At 40.3% G+C, this 13,869-nt stretch overlaps 1 protein-coding gene across 2 annotated transcripts in view; it reads left to right on the top strand.

The window, feature by feature from the left end:
- The window catches only part of LIMA1 (LIM domain and actin binding 1), a 92,186-nt gene extending 78,980 nt beyond the window's left edge, over positions 1 to 13,206 (top strand). The window contains exons 9-11 of one of the 2 annotated variants that reach the window (XM_010857806.1): positions 1,449 to 1,558; positions 8,654 to 8,787; positions 10,864 to 13,206. In XM_010857806.1, the coding sequence (XP_010856108.1) occupies positions 1,449 to 1,558; positions 8,654 to 8,787; positions 10,864 to 11,872 (1,253 nt within the window). In that variant the 3' untranslated portion in view covers positions 11,873 to 13,206. Of the gene's footprint in view, positions 1 to 1,445; positions 1,559 to 8,653; positions 8,788 to 10,863 lie in introns of both variants that reach the window. The other variant, XM_010857805.1, reaches the window with a different exon arrangement.
- The last annotated feature ends 663 nt before the right edge of the window (positions 13,207 to 13,869 follow it).

The following is a 13,869-nucleotide window of genomic DNA, read 5'->3' as shown; positions in this document are numbered from 1 at the left end:
TGTCAGCTCTGAGAATATGTAACATATTAAATCCAGTAATGCAGCTGATTAGATCTTTCACTTGGTTTTAAGGACTGGTGACTGGGTACCTTTCACACATCCCATGGCAAAGAAACATGTTAAATTCAATGAAATATGATTAACTTGTGGCAAACTGAATATTTTTTATGCTTCTCTCACTGAACTTACCCTGTCTTTTGTACCAAACCTTTTCAGGGTTAATGCTGTAAAAACCATAATTTTGAAGTTTCATTTTAATAGAAGTTTGGCCAAAAAGGACTTTATTCATTTACAGGGGATAAGAATTGGTATTTGAGTAACCTTTTAAAAATACCCTTTTCTTATTATGTCTATATAAATATGTACTATAATCCGCCCTCTGGCTAAATCTTTCCTGTTGGTGCTGAATTTGATCACCTTTTCATCCTACTTTGAAATCATTTTGAGCCTCTTTTCCCAAAGACATAAATCTTTGTTTTTTAATTAACTGTGTCCACTTTTGATTCCGATGTTCACTGTATTAGTTTTTTAATATATATAGATTTCTAGCTTTTCCTCAGGTTAATAACTCACTAAACATTGAAAACTCAGCGAAAAGCAGAAGTATTTGCTAAACAGATCTCTAGTAAACCCTGCCTTAAAATTTCAGAAAAACTCTTGCTGCTTGAATCCAAGAACATTCCATTTGCAATCATTTTGCTTGGACTAGAAATTTTTCTGAGTTTTGACTAGGTTTGAAAACATTTTTTTGAAAAGTAAGCCTTAATCTTTCAATACTTTGTTGACATAACTCTAGATTTTAGGGAATTCTTTTATGGTTCCTTAGTAACTGCGTGAATGACTTCTCTGTGCCTCTTCTGAGTTTTCCACACAATGAATATACTGGCAGGAAATTAACTTATGTAAGTGACATGTCAATGACTATGAAAAAAATTTTATGGAGCCTTTTCCCATAATCTTCATCCATGGATATTTGCTGTAGGACTGACCAAGAAGATGGTATCAAATTATATACACACATATACATGAGCATGTGTTTTGAAATTTCTGTCCACACATTCCCCCATTTTCCCAAATTCAGTTGGAATACCCCAGAAGGAGTTATTGGGAGTGCTAACTGCCAAAAAGCCATCAAAGCCTACAAGCAGCCTTTAAAAATGACAAATGCTACAGGGCAGAAGTTTCCTTCTGTAGGGTGGTTTGGGTTCAGCTGCGTGTGGCAAAGGATGAGAAACCCTCTGCGTTGACACCCCAATTTATGAGAGAATCTAACAGCATAGCTTTTAGTATTAGAATATTCTTCAATGGAAAAGCAGTGTTTTTTGTTTTTCCTGATGTTGAAAGGACCTGTCGATAGTGGAGGTGCCTAAACTTGGCTTTGGGGAAGAACCTTTTCTGATACTTCTCTTGAGATACCATGAAATGTCTTCCTTCTGTAACTCAAGCAGGTAACTCCCAGGTCAAGAGTGAGGTCCAGCAGCCTGTGCATCCCAAGCCATTAAGTCCAGATGCCAGAGCCTCCAGCCTTTCTGAAAGTTCTCCTCCCAAAGCAGTGAAGGTATGATGGTGATTTCTCTTGGAGCCTGTAGACACTGGTTTACTAGTAAAGCTCATTGCACCTTTTATCATTGTGTTCGTTATAACCTGTTGTGGCTTTCCTGGGGACAAAAATGCCAAATAAGAGCACACTTGAACCAGTCACTTTTCTTGAAAATCTTGCCACGTTTTCTTAGGCATTTGAGCCAGGCATGATGGGGCTCATTAATATTTCTCTGTCTGGAATCTGGAAAGCTCCTGAAAGAAAACCCAAAGTGAAAGAAAATAACCCGATTTATTTTCTTGTTAAGTCCAAATTCTTAAATCTATGAATGAGTAAAAACCTATAAAATGAGCAATACAAAAAATCTGTTAAATTAAAATCAGCCCATTGGATGGGAATGTACAATGTTAGCTTAAAGATAGTGGCTCCCTGGTCTGAAGAACTTAACCATAACATGATTGGTAGTCAGTGCATTTAAAGAAAGAATGTGTACATTTCAGCAGGGTTTGGCCAGTCCATTTGCTCTACAAATGGGCATTCAAGTAACATTTACACTTGGTTATAATACTAGATATTAAGGAATATGTAAAATGTTTGTACCCTAGGAAAATTTTACTAGGCTACTCAATCTATGGTCTCCTTTTATTCACTAATTTTTAAAAGCAGTCTTTTCCCTTTCTATGAACAAGTAAATATTCCCATAAAAATAAACAAAGGTAAAAAAATATATATCCAGCCTCTCTTTTAGGCTGTTCACCTGACTTGTTTTTATTGAATGCTTTGCTAATGCCATGCTGATTTACCACTTGGATTAATAACCAAACATACCTATACTTCTTTAGCGTCTTCCTCCTGTGGTGGTCTCTTAAGTAGCCAAGGTTTGTTTCAAAGGCTTTAACATTTAAGAGAAACTCAGTGGGTAGAATTAGTTTCAAGGTGATTTGTACTGCCTCAACTTCTGCACGCATCTGCCATGTTTCTGTCTCTCAACTGTGGGCATGATTGGTCTCTTGATGAAAGTTCTAGTGCACAGAAAGGATGAAGAGAGGAAGACAGAGGTGTGGGTTTGAAACAAAGGGAGGTAAGGATAATCCAGGATTTAAAGGTTAGATTGAAAAAGAGGGTGGGGTGGGGGTGGGGGAAGATGGTAAACATAAGATTTTAAAGGAAGCAGAGACATGAGCAAAGTAAGATTTATTGAAAGGAACAAGAAATGAAGAAAGTAACAAGAGAAAGCAAGTGAACTAGGAAGAAAGAACTGAGCTGCATGACGGGATCTGCATGTCCTTAGCGTGACCCTATCTTCTGGCCTCAAAGCTCTGCTCATGCTGCCATCAGCACTTTTCTTTTTTCCAGTATCTGGAGTCCAACAAAGTAGCAAATGCCACAGGGTTAATTTCCTCTCCAGCAGCAATCCTGCCCAGATGTGAGTCCTTGGGTTGTGGTTCTGGACCAAGAACAGCAAAGCTGACTTGGCCATGGATTCCGTGTGCCTGAGGGACTAGGGGGATTCTGTAGCTGATCTAAGAACTAAAATCTGTTCTCGAGTGTGTCTGAATTCTCAGTCCAGTCTTGCTTCCCTCCCTCAGCTACAAGACCAGACCTCCTGGTCCTGGGTTGGACCTTTGAGACCCCTCCTTATTCATACTCCAGGATCTGAGCTGATGAGCCATGTGCAAAGAGATGCACCTCACTAAGGTCTTCCTGGCACACCAGAGAGAGGAGACGGAGATAAAGCTCCCTCTGTACCACGCCTGCCTCTTTGGCTCTGGGCACTCAGCACTAGAATAAGTTTGCACCAGACATACACCTCAGGTTTTGACTGGAGTAAACTGGCCTGACCGCCTGTGTTTGCTTAAATGGTTATGGTGTACACAGAGCTCGGGGTTGTACCCAATCACATCTCCACTTTTATTTAAGGACTACTTTTTTTCTCTTCCTCAGAGTTTCCCTTTACATTCTGCAGGCAAGTATGTAGATACTTTAGCATTTCCAGGAAAACCTGCTGACATAACTGGTCTCGTGGCTGTAGACCATGCAACAGAGAAGTTTCTTCTCCACTGGGAAATTACATACAGCTAAGAATAAATGTGTTCACTCAGAATAGATTTTGGGTCCCCCACATCCTGGAAAACATGCTGCCTAGTAGTGCCTGTTATTGAAAATAGGACATCTAAGGCAAAGACTCAATCCATTTCAAATTTTAGCTTAATAAGGTAAAATAAAACAAAACAAAAAAACCCCACAGATGATATTAGTCTTTTAAAGTAAGGATTTTGTCTATTTTTGAACACTGGCCAGACAGTTCAGTTGATGAGACTTGGCAGTAAAGAAGTTTAAATAGCAGGTTCCCTTCAAAAAATAGGTGTTCTGGGTCTAGAGCTCAGTAGACCCTGTGAGAAGGATCAGACCTTTCAACTCAAGAGACCCAGAGGCCTCTTAAGCTTTATGTTCTCCCACTGAAAAGTTATTCCCTAAATGTTCCTGGAGGGAGGATAAGGAAGGAGATGTGACTGGCCCTAGGAACATCTACTGGTCTGGGATAGCCCCGCCCCAGGACCCGAGGCTTGTCCTGCTGTTGGATGTGGAAAGAAAGCACAGCAGCCTGAATGAGAGGCCGTACCCTTTGTACCTGTCCCTTCCTTCATGGAGGTTTTATGCTGTTTTGCAAATCTTTCAGAATTATGCTAGCAGGGCATCTAGATTCTTTTCTGACTACCTACATCGTTACTGCTTTCTCAGAGCACTAATGTTTCCTCTACATGTAGAGTAACCTATGTAAGGTGTGAGTATCTCCAAAATGTTTTCACAAAGAATTTCATGGAGAGCGAGCAGAAGGGTTAAAGCCAGAGCCAGCCCAGACATTTACTGTATGGTGGGGGTTTCAGTTTAATTACCCAGGTATTTTACACAAATTGGAAGGAGGAAATGAAAGGCTTTTTATAGTGTTCTATCTGAGGCATGGAGGACTGACATTAGTACAGAAGTTTCTTCTGATTTCACTATGTCTAAAGGCTAGTTAGCTTTACCATGTATGGCCAGCTGCTGCCCACACACAGACATATACCCCAACTGGGGCCTTCATCGAACTAAAAAATATATGTAAGACAAGAGAGCAAAATAATGTAGATTAAGTCATAAAAATTTATTGGAAAAAATGCTTTAAGTAGATGCTGATCAACAGAAGGCCTATAACATCCCTCAGATGGGAAAGACATGACGGTGTTTAGGGACATCAATTATTTATATATTACCTCATTCACTCCTGACTATCCCTGAGATATTATCTACATATTTTAATTTGAAACAAAGTGAAGACTTGTTCATTCAAAATGCAGTGGTGAAATCATTTTCAATTGGGTTAGCATCTGCTCTCTTCCCCAAAGGATTTCCTTTAGTTATGGAAATTTATTCCAGGACAATTTAGAAAATACTCTCTTGATCTGTTAGTCAAGAATTCTGAGTTTTAATTTTAATTCTGTTATTATTGACTGTGCAAGCTTTGATAAGGCACCTGATATCGTGGTGCTTTAGTGTGAAAAATGGTGAGGGAGGGAAGATGACAAAGCATCTTATGAACTGCAAAAAATATGAAGATTAAAAAATGTCTAACATTCTATTACTGGCAGTGTTTCAAATGTGGCTGTGCCAAGTTCGAGCATGCCATGAAGGCATGGGCAGGATGTATGCCAGGCCTACCATAATGGTAGAGATTTTTGGGCACTGACTATGCTTCCTGTTGTCTGAATAGACACGGGGGCAATTGCAGAAAAGTGGCTGAGAGCCCAGGACAGAGGAAATAAAGGGAAGGCACAGCCGCAGCCACTCTGACTTGGCATATTGCCATGTTGGGCTCCTCTTGTCTTTATAATACTTTAGGGGCTCTTGGGCAGCTGCCGCATAAACCTTAAATAATATTGAAAAGGGTGTATGTGAAAAAGGGATAAGAATAATGGGAATCTGGTAGGTCTGGCTAGTTAGAAGCTTGTGGTTAGTCAGATGTTTGAGCTAGCAATTTATTGATTTGATGTTAAGGAGAGGAATGCCTTTTCACTTGTGAGTGAAGGCTCTAATCAAGAGAGAGCAAATGTGAGTCAGGTGTGGGAGGTAGGAAGACAGTGAAGAATTGTTCATGAAACACTCCTTGTGTGGGTGAAGGCTTGGAAAACTCTCTCTCCTGAGCTGGTACTCTGATCTAACCTCAGGTGGATATGAGTGAGCTGATATTACCGCGATTAGCAGCATTACTTGGTAAAGAAAGAAAACGTGGTCTTATTCTTGGATCTGAGTCTGTATCTGAGCTTCAGTTCAGCTGCAGTAAAAAGCACTCCAGGGCACACCGAATGCTTTGTATTCACTGAAGGTTCCTGTTTGTCTCTTCCAGCTTCTGCTTCCTGCTCCTGGTACCTAATTTCTGCTCCTGCCTTCCACTTTCCTCCTAATGTGAGCTCAACTTACAGCTTTCTATTCTGGGCTGCACCCTTCTACTGTATATTTTTCCATGTGTGTGTGTAAAACAGACGTGTGCTCTGTAGGCCTCCAATCCCCTTTAGCAGAATAATACCCATTTCCTCTTCTGCCATGGGAAAGTTCTGTCTCCTGCTCTGCCTTTACCAACCAGAATGAACACGTATTCTCCTAAGTGTTAAAAATACAGCATTCATCCTAGAGCTGAAAAAGATTTTCACTGATAAGTAAATACATTGGGCCTATTACTTTTACATTGTCTGAATTGTGATTTGTACAGGCTTTAATTGTATTATTATACCCAAATTTTATTCTGTCTTTTAATATTTCCTGCTTGCTAGGCAAGGACCTAGTCCTTTTAGAGAAACCTAATTAAATTATGCAAGGACATCTCCACTTAGGTCCTGTCTAGTTAGAATTGTCGATATAAGAAAAAACAATTTGGGAATTTCCTAGCAGTCCAGTGGTTAGGACACTAAGTTCTCTCTGCTGAAGACCTGCATTCAATCCCTGTCTGGGAACCAAAATCCCACAAACCATGCAGCACAGCCAAAAAAAAGGAAAGAAATAAAGACAAACCAATTCTACATCAAGATCCTACCATATAGCACTGGGAAATATGCTCAATATCCTGTAGTAAACCATAATGGAAAAAAAAATGAAAAGAATATACATATATAACTGAATCACTAAGCTGTATACCAGAAACTAACACAGCATTGTAAATCAACTATACTTCAATAAAATTAAAAAAAAGAAGAAGGAAACATTTCTGAACTCCAAATAATGCCCTAATATCTGCCAACAGCATTCAATACAGTAACATTTGATCATATTTAAATTCCTCAGTTTGGTAAACTGAGTTGTAGCTGTGGTCTTTAAGTTTTTCTTTTTGATTGGAACCCTAGGAATGGAGAGCCTGCTGTTAACACTCAGCACACCCCCCCTCATTTTTAAATCCTTTGGTGCTATTTGGGAGTTTACCACCAATTTTATTAAACTCCCTTTTATGGATCTTAACCTTTACTCCTCTGCCCATTTTCTGCTCTCATTTCCTGTCGAAATCTGCTTGGCAACCATTCCTATTTTTGCTTTACCTCTTTGTGAATCATGTGGCAAGTGAGCCAGCAGTCTGAATTTTTTTATGGGTCTATTTTCAGACTTTTTAAATTAAAATTCTATCTTAAGCTGTTTTATTTTAGGCTTACTTTAACCATTCAGGCCTTGAGCTTTGGGACTAAGTTGTATTATTTGCCACCATCCTGGTCCTGGTGGCAAAGGGGCCACCAACCTGCCTGAGAGAGCTTCCAGACCACCTTAACCAAATTGCTCCTACCTTTATTATTAATAGTTGAGGTGTTTCTACTGGGACAAGTCAAGGATCACACAAAGCTAGAGACTTCTTACCCCCAGCCCTAGTGGCCATGCAACTACTTCTTATCGTGTAAGACTTACAGTTTTGGAACTCTAGTGTTCATCAGCGCTAGAATACACTACACAGTTTGTGTGTGTTCAGTCTCTCACTAGGGTCCGACTCTGCGACCGCGTGGACTGTAGCCCACTAGGCTCCTCTGTCCATGGGATTTCCCAGGCAAGAATTCTATAGTGGGTTGCCACTTCCTTCTCCAGGGGATCTTCCCAACCTAGGGATCGAGCCCGCATCTCCTTCGTTGGCAAGTGGATTCTTTCCTACTGAGCCACCTGGGAAGCCCTCATGTAGTTTAGGATTAAGTTTACCAGCAGCAGCTGTGCTTACCCTGCCCGTATTCCACACGACACACACACAGTTCATGAGTTCCCTATTAGACTCCTCCCACCCTGCCCCAGTACATTAGTTTTATTCTCCTTTTGGTTTTTTAAAAAGATTATGGAACCTATAGTTTTATTGGGCTGCGCTTTTTTCTGTTGTTCTAACAAAATAGTTTGTGTCTCTTTTAAAATGTTCCATTTTATGTGTCCATTTTGCTTTATTTAAAAATATGTCTAGTGGATCGAGTAAGTCAAGATTATAAGCAGAAGGGACTGAGAGTTGCTTTATCCAAGTATCTTTTCCAAATATATACAAAAAAGAAATGTCTATGTGTATATAACTGAGTTTGCTATATGGCAGAGATTGGCACAACATTGTAAATAAAGTACACTTTTTTTAAGTAAATAAATTTTTAAAAACCAGTGCCTTTTCCTACTTCCCAAAGCCAAATGCTCTTTCTCTCCTTGAAAGTTAACCCCTTCAGAAACTGTTCTTTAACAAGTCTGTCCTGCTTCTATTTAGCACTTAAACAATTGTCTTTCTTCTGTGTGTGATGACATTTTCTCCTAATTTCCTGTCTGCAGAACCATCTTGTGTGCACTCATGTGTGTGTGGTGGTTGGTCTAAGCCTTGCTCTGCAATCCGGCCCTAGATCCACTCATCCTCAGTGGCTGCTGCACTTAGAGCAGCCAGACAGTCTGGGTAAGGAATTCCGGAGAGCCTAAGGCTTTAAAGAGTCAACTGATAGAACTATAGCAGGCTTAGTGTTCCTCTGAGAATTGACAGACCAGGTAAGGGAGCCCACAGATAACAAAGTAAATCCCGGGGCCCACCTCAGCAGAGTACTAACTTCTCGCTGCCTTAGCTAGCTGAAGTTGTCCTTTACCTTTTCCTAGAAGTTTCAGGCACCCGCAAGAGAGACCTGCGTGGAATGTCAGAAAACAGTCTACTCGATGGAGCGTCTCTTGGCCAACCAGCAGGTGTTTCACATCAGCTGCTTCCGTTGTTCCTATTGCAACAGCAAGCTTAGGTAAGCCAGACCAAACTAGCCATCTCTGGAGGTGTGGTTGGACCTCCAGAGGGAGTCTTTGGTTTTTAGAACACTTGGAATACTAAAGTCTGTGGTGCTAATAGTATCTGCTGTTATAGAAGAGCTCAGAGAGCTGTCATAGTAGCTGTTCATATGATTATCACTGATCTAAAGACTGCTGCTGCTGCTACTGCTAAGTCACTTCAGTCGTGTCCGACTCTGTGCGACGCCATAGACGGCAGCCCACCAGGCTCCCCCATCCCTGGGATTCTCCAGGCAAGAATTCTGGAGTGGGGTGCCATTGCCTACTCCGAAAGACAGACTACAGACTGATAAAGTTGGAAGATGAACATTTTAGGATTTCAGCTTCTCACCTACTTAGTACAGTTGAGAACCATGGATGCTTTGGCATGTGTTTAGAGATGTCATGTTTTTGAGGGACATATCCCAGAAAATTGACTATGTTCTAGAGATTTACAATCATCACTTTTTCTTTAATAAAGTTGGGAGGGTGATTAAAAAAAATTGTGTGTGCTGTTGAGGATCTTTGAAGAAAGTGAAAAGTACCCTTTAATTACAAGCATTTTATTATGGTAAATGATAATGGTGTTTAGAACTTCTTGGTACATTGACATTAATTTACACGTTAGGACTAAAGCTTTAATAATGCAGGTTGCTGGTGACCTAATTTAGCAGAATGTTTTCCCTTGGTATCAAGAATCATACAGTTAAGAAATCTCAGGAGGATACTTGTTGAAGCCCTTCAGGTTATCCCAAGTACTGTATAAATGGCAAAAACAGCAAACACAGTAGATCCTGAAGAACCTGTATTTTTCTGTATATTGCTTCGTTTTCTGAGAAAAGAATGATGTATCATTTCTTCTTAGTGACTCAAAGTATGGATATAAATGTGGCAAATTGTGGAAATATTCCATATGACCTCATTGTATTCATATTGGAGGAGGAAGTAACCAGGATGTCATTTCTTCCAGCCTTCCTTCCAGAGCAGGCATCCCTTCCACCATCCTGCTGAAAGATGTCCTGGCACCTGTGTGGCACTTCTGAGTGGGTTAATACCCCACTTCAGCTAGTTCTGGTGTTAGTGCTAGCTCGACAACTTTCCCTTCTGTTGAGCCAAAATGTGCGTCTGTAACTTCCACTCAGTGGTTCTTTTTCCGCCCACTGTATTTTTTTCTCCAGAGCACATTCTTCTAAATTTTTGAATTTTTATGTTTCTCCTGTGGAAATGCTGTTGTTTTTCTACCCCTCCTATAAACTGTGTTACCCTTTGAGAGACACCAGATGTCCTAAAGGCCTGTCCAGCACTGACGTTAGGGTAGACCAACTTCTGGCTGTTGCTTGCGGTTCTCCTGTTAACCGTAGCTTTCTTTTATTCAGTCACTGGCATCTACTGAGTGCCAGCCATTGGCAGAGCATTATACCCATTCCTGCTTTTAAATTCTAACACAAATGGGAAGCTAGGAGGAAAATGATTGAACTTTTTACAAAAAAATATCATTAAAAATAGTTACGTGTTATAAATACTTAGGAAATAGAATGATCAGAGTTAGGTGGAATTACCTAGGGAAGACTTCTTGGAAGTAATTTTTTTTAACAGTTTTGACAGAGGGAAGTGAAATCACTTGAAAATGGGAGCATGCACCAAGTGGAAGAATGTCTTTTGAAGTTTCAGGCCTAGAAATGAGCATTTTTTAATAAGGATAATACAAACCAACATGTTTAAAAGGGGGTGGAGCATCCTCGGTGACTGATGATGTGCTTTTTTAAAAAATTTATTTATTTGGCTGCACTGGGTCTTAGTTGCAGTGCATGAGGTCTTTAGTTATGAGATTTTGTTCCCTGACCAGGGATCGAACCTGAGCCCCCTGCCTTGGAGGGCAGAGTCTTAGCCATGGGACCACCAGGGAAGTCCCTGAAGTGCTTTTAAAGATATTTTTCTCACTTTGCATCTTCTGGAAATACTGGAGTTGCCAGGTTTCAGGCTACTGGTATAAATAAAAGTATACAGATTTGTTAACTTTATGCTCTTTTTTTTTTTTTTTTTTTAAACAACAGTCTAGGAACTTATGCCTCTTTACATGGGAGAATCTATTGCAAGCCTCACTTCAATCAACTCTTTAAATCTAAAGGTAACTATGATGAAGGCTTTGGACACAGACCACACAAGGATCTGTGGGCAAGCAAAAATGAAAATGAAGAGACATTGGAGAGACCAGTCCAGCTGCCAAGTGCAGCGGAGACCCTTCAGAGCCCAGGGGTAGAAAATGCCCCCATTGAGAAAGTGGGTGTGCTAACTGCGAGTATGGAAGCCAAGGCCTCCTGCCCGCTGGAGAAGGAAGACAAGCCAGCTGAAACCAAGAAGCTGAGGATCGCCTGGCCACCCCCCACTGAGCTTGGCAGTTCAGGAAGTGCCTTGGAAGAAGGGATCAAAGTATTGAAGCCTAAGTGGCCTCCTGAGGATGATATTAGCAAGCCTGAAGCTCCTGAGGATGTAGACCTGGATCTGAAGAAGCTAAGACGATCTTCTTCTCTGAAGGAGAGAAGCCGCCCATTCACCGTAGCAGCTTCATTTCGAACCTCTTCAGTCAAGAGCCCAAAAGCTTTAAACCCGCCTATCAGGAAGGGCTGGAGCATGTCAGAGCAAAGCGAGGAGTATGCAGGAGGTGTAGCAGCAGAAAGGAGACACATGGAAAATGCCAACGCCTCTGAGAAGAATGAGAGTGTGGGGAAAACCACCTGGCCCAACAAGGGATCGAAAGGAGGGGAGGCTGGGCGGAGAAGCAGGGAGAGTCCTAGTTTTGGAATGGGGAGTGAAAATCTTATAGAGAATGGTGCAAACTTAGATGAAAGTGATAAAAACCTTCTCAAAAAGCAGTCTCCACTAGAACCCAAGGCAAAAACCTGGTCTAGCTATACAGACAACCCCTCCACTAAAGAATTCACTACTCAAACTCAGAAATCCCAGGATGTGGGATTCTGGGAGGAAGAGGTAGTCGAAGAGCTGTCTGTCGAAGAACAGATAAAGAGAAATCGGTACTATGATGAGGATGAAGATGAAGAATAACAAATTGCAATGATGTTGGGCCTTACATTTATGTGTCATTGAGCCACTGCCCTTATCAAAGTGATACACATAAACAGCTGTCTTAGCATGAACTGAAATTTACGTGGAAGTAACTTTGGAAGAGAGTTCCTGCTTCAAAAAAAAAAAAAAATCCCATACTGCAGCTTAAGTGAACCAACTCTAAATGCTAGAGATAACATCACTTAAATCCTCTATTTTAGCAATGATGATATACACAACTGCTTTAAGGTCTTTTGGGGGTGGGAGTGTGTATGGCGGAGTAGGGGGTGGGGGGATACTCCAACTGATAAGGTCCAGATTTCACTGTATTCCCGAAAGACAATATGAAAATGGAGATGATTAGTAGTGCACTGTTCCACTAAAACTTCAATTATGGAATAAGCAGAAGGGATTTAGGGGCCTAAACATTATAACTGAATGCACTTTAGTATAAAGGGCACAGTTTGCATATTTTTACATGAATACCAATTTATTGTTTAGTATTCCTCTGCTAAGAGATTAAATATTTAGTCTTTTTTTTTTTTTAATTAGGTTAATTTTCTTACACTGATGTATATGGGGGATTTATCGCTTACTCTGATACATAAGGGGGTTTATTGCATCCTGCTTTCTAGACCACATCCTGAACTAAAGTATTGAGATACAGCACAACCATCTTTTCAGAGTACCTTTTGAGCACCCTTGGTGCTTGGAGGAATTCACTGTGTCCCAAATAAGCTATGGTATTTGCCAATGAGTATGACCACACCCCAAATGATTGCTTTCTTCTCTGGTGGTCTCTGTGCTTCTCATAATTTACTGAAAGCTGCAATATTTTTACAAGATCTTTTATATTTGCCATGTTGCATATTAGAGCAAAGTGATGAGTTTAAAGGAGGAATAACAGAAAAAAGAAAAGATGCCTTAAACCACTTGAGCTCAGACCCCCCAACCCCTGTAATTCTACTTCTGATATCCCCTTTCTGGGACATTAGTTTTTTAATACTTATAAGTTCTGAAATGTATAGATTTTTATGGCAGACAGTATTCCTAGGGTGCAATTAAACCAATTATAGGCCTTTTTTGAGAGATGATTTTCTAGTATAAAGGTTTTGGAACAATATAAACTTGAGTACATTTTTTTGTACATAATTGATATTCCAAATTGTATTTTGTGGGGAGAGAGGTGTTTTAAGCTATAGGCTTTACTTTATACTGCATTTTTGGAGATTTAGCTCTGATATTTTTTAGAGATGTAAAAATATTCTGCTTTCTTACAGTCTTGCTTACTCTGAAACATTTTTATTCAATAAAGCTTTTAACTGACATTTGAACTTTCAGTGTTCCTTTTCCATTATTATTTTACATTGTTACTGTCTCTCAGGACCTACTTTTGCCTTAGCAGTTTGGGTAGAAAAGGCAAATGGGTCTGATGGGTTTCGAGAGAAGTACTGTGTATACCTCTCACCACTAGGTGGTGGTGTTGAGCTGGTCTTAGGCTTTCATTCTCCTAGAAGACAAATTTTTCTTCAAAATGGAAAGCAGTTTGGCAACAAAATTATTGTGTGCGTTCAAAACGAGATGCTTGTTTTACCAATTCAAGATGCAGTGATGGTTTTCATTAATTAGTTAATTATTGTTCAGTTGCTAAGTAATGTCCGACTTCCAACCTCATGAATTGTAGCAGGCCAGGCTCCTCTGTCCTCCAGTATTTCCCAGAGTTTGCTCAAATTCTTGTCTACTGAGTCAGTGATGTTATCTAACCATGTTATCCTCTGCCATCCCCTTCTCCTGTCCTCAATCTTTCCCAGAATCAGGGTCTTTTCCAATGTTTCAGCTCTTTGTATCAGGTGGCCAAAGTATTAGAGCTTTAGCATCAGTCTTTCCAATGAATATTTAGTTGAGTTCCTTTAGGATCGACTGGTTCGATCTCCTTCCAGTCTCAAGAGTCTTCTCCAGCAGCACAATTCGAAAGCATCAATTCTTCAGTGCTCAGC

This window comes from Bison bison, unplaced genomic scaffold, assembly GCF_000754665.1.
Source record: "Bison bison bison isolate TAMUID 2011002044 unplaced genomic scaffold, Bison_UMD1.0 scf7180017864383, whole genome shotgun sequence".
Taxonomy (NCBI): Eukaryota; Metazoa; Chordata; class Mammalia; order Artiodactyla; family Bovidae; genus Bison; species Bison bison.
Note: the sequence above shows the minus strand (reverse complement) of the source record. Positions and strands in the feature narration are given on the sequence as shown.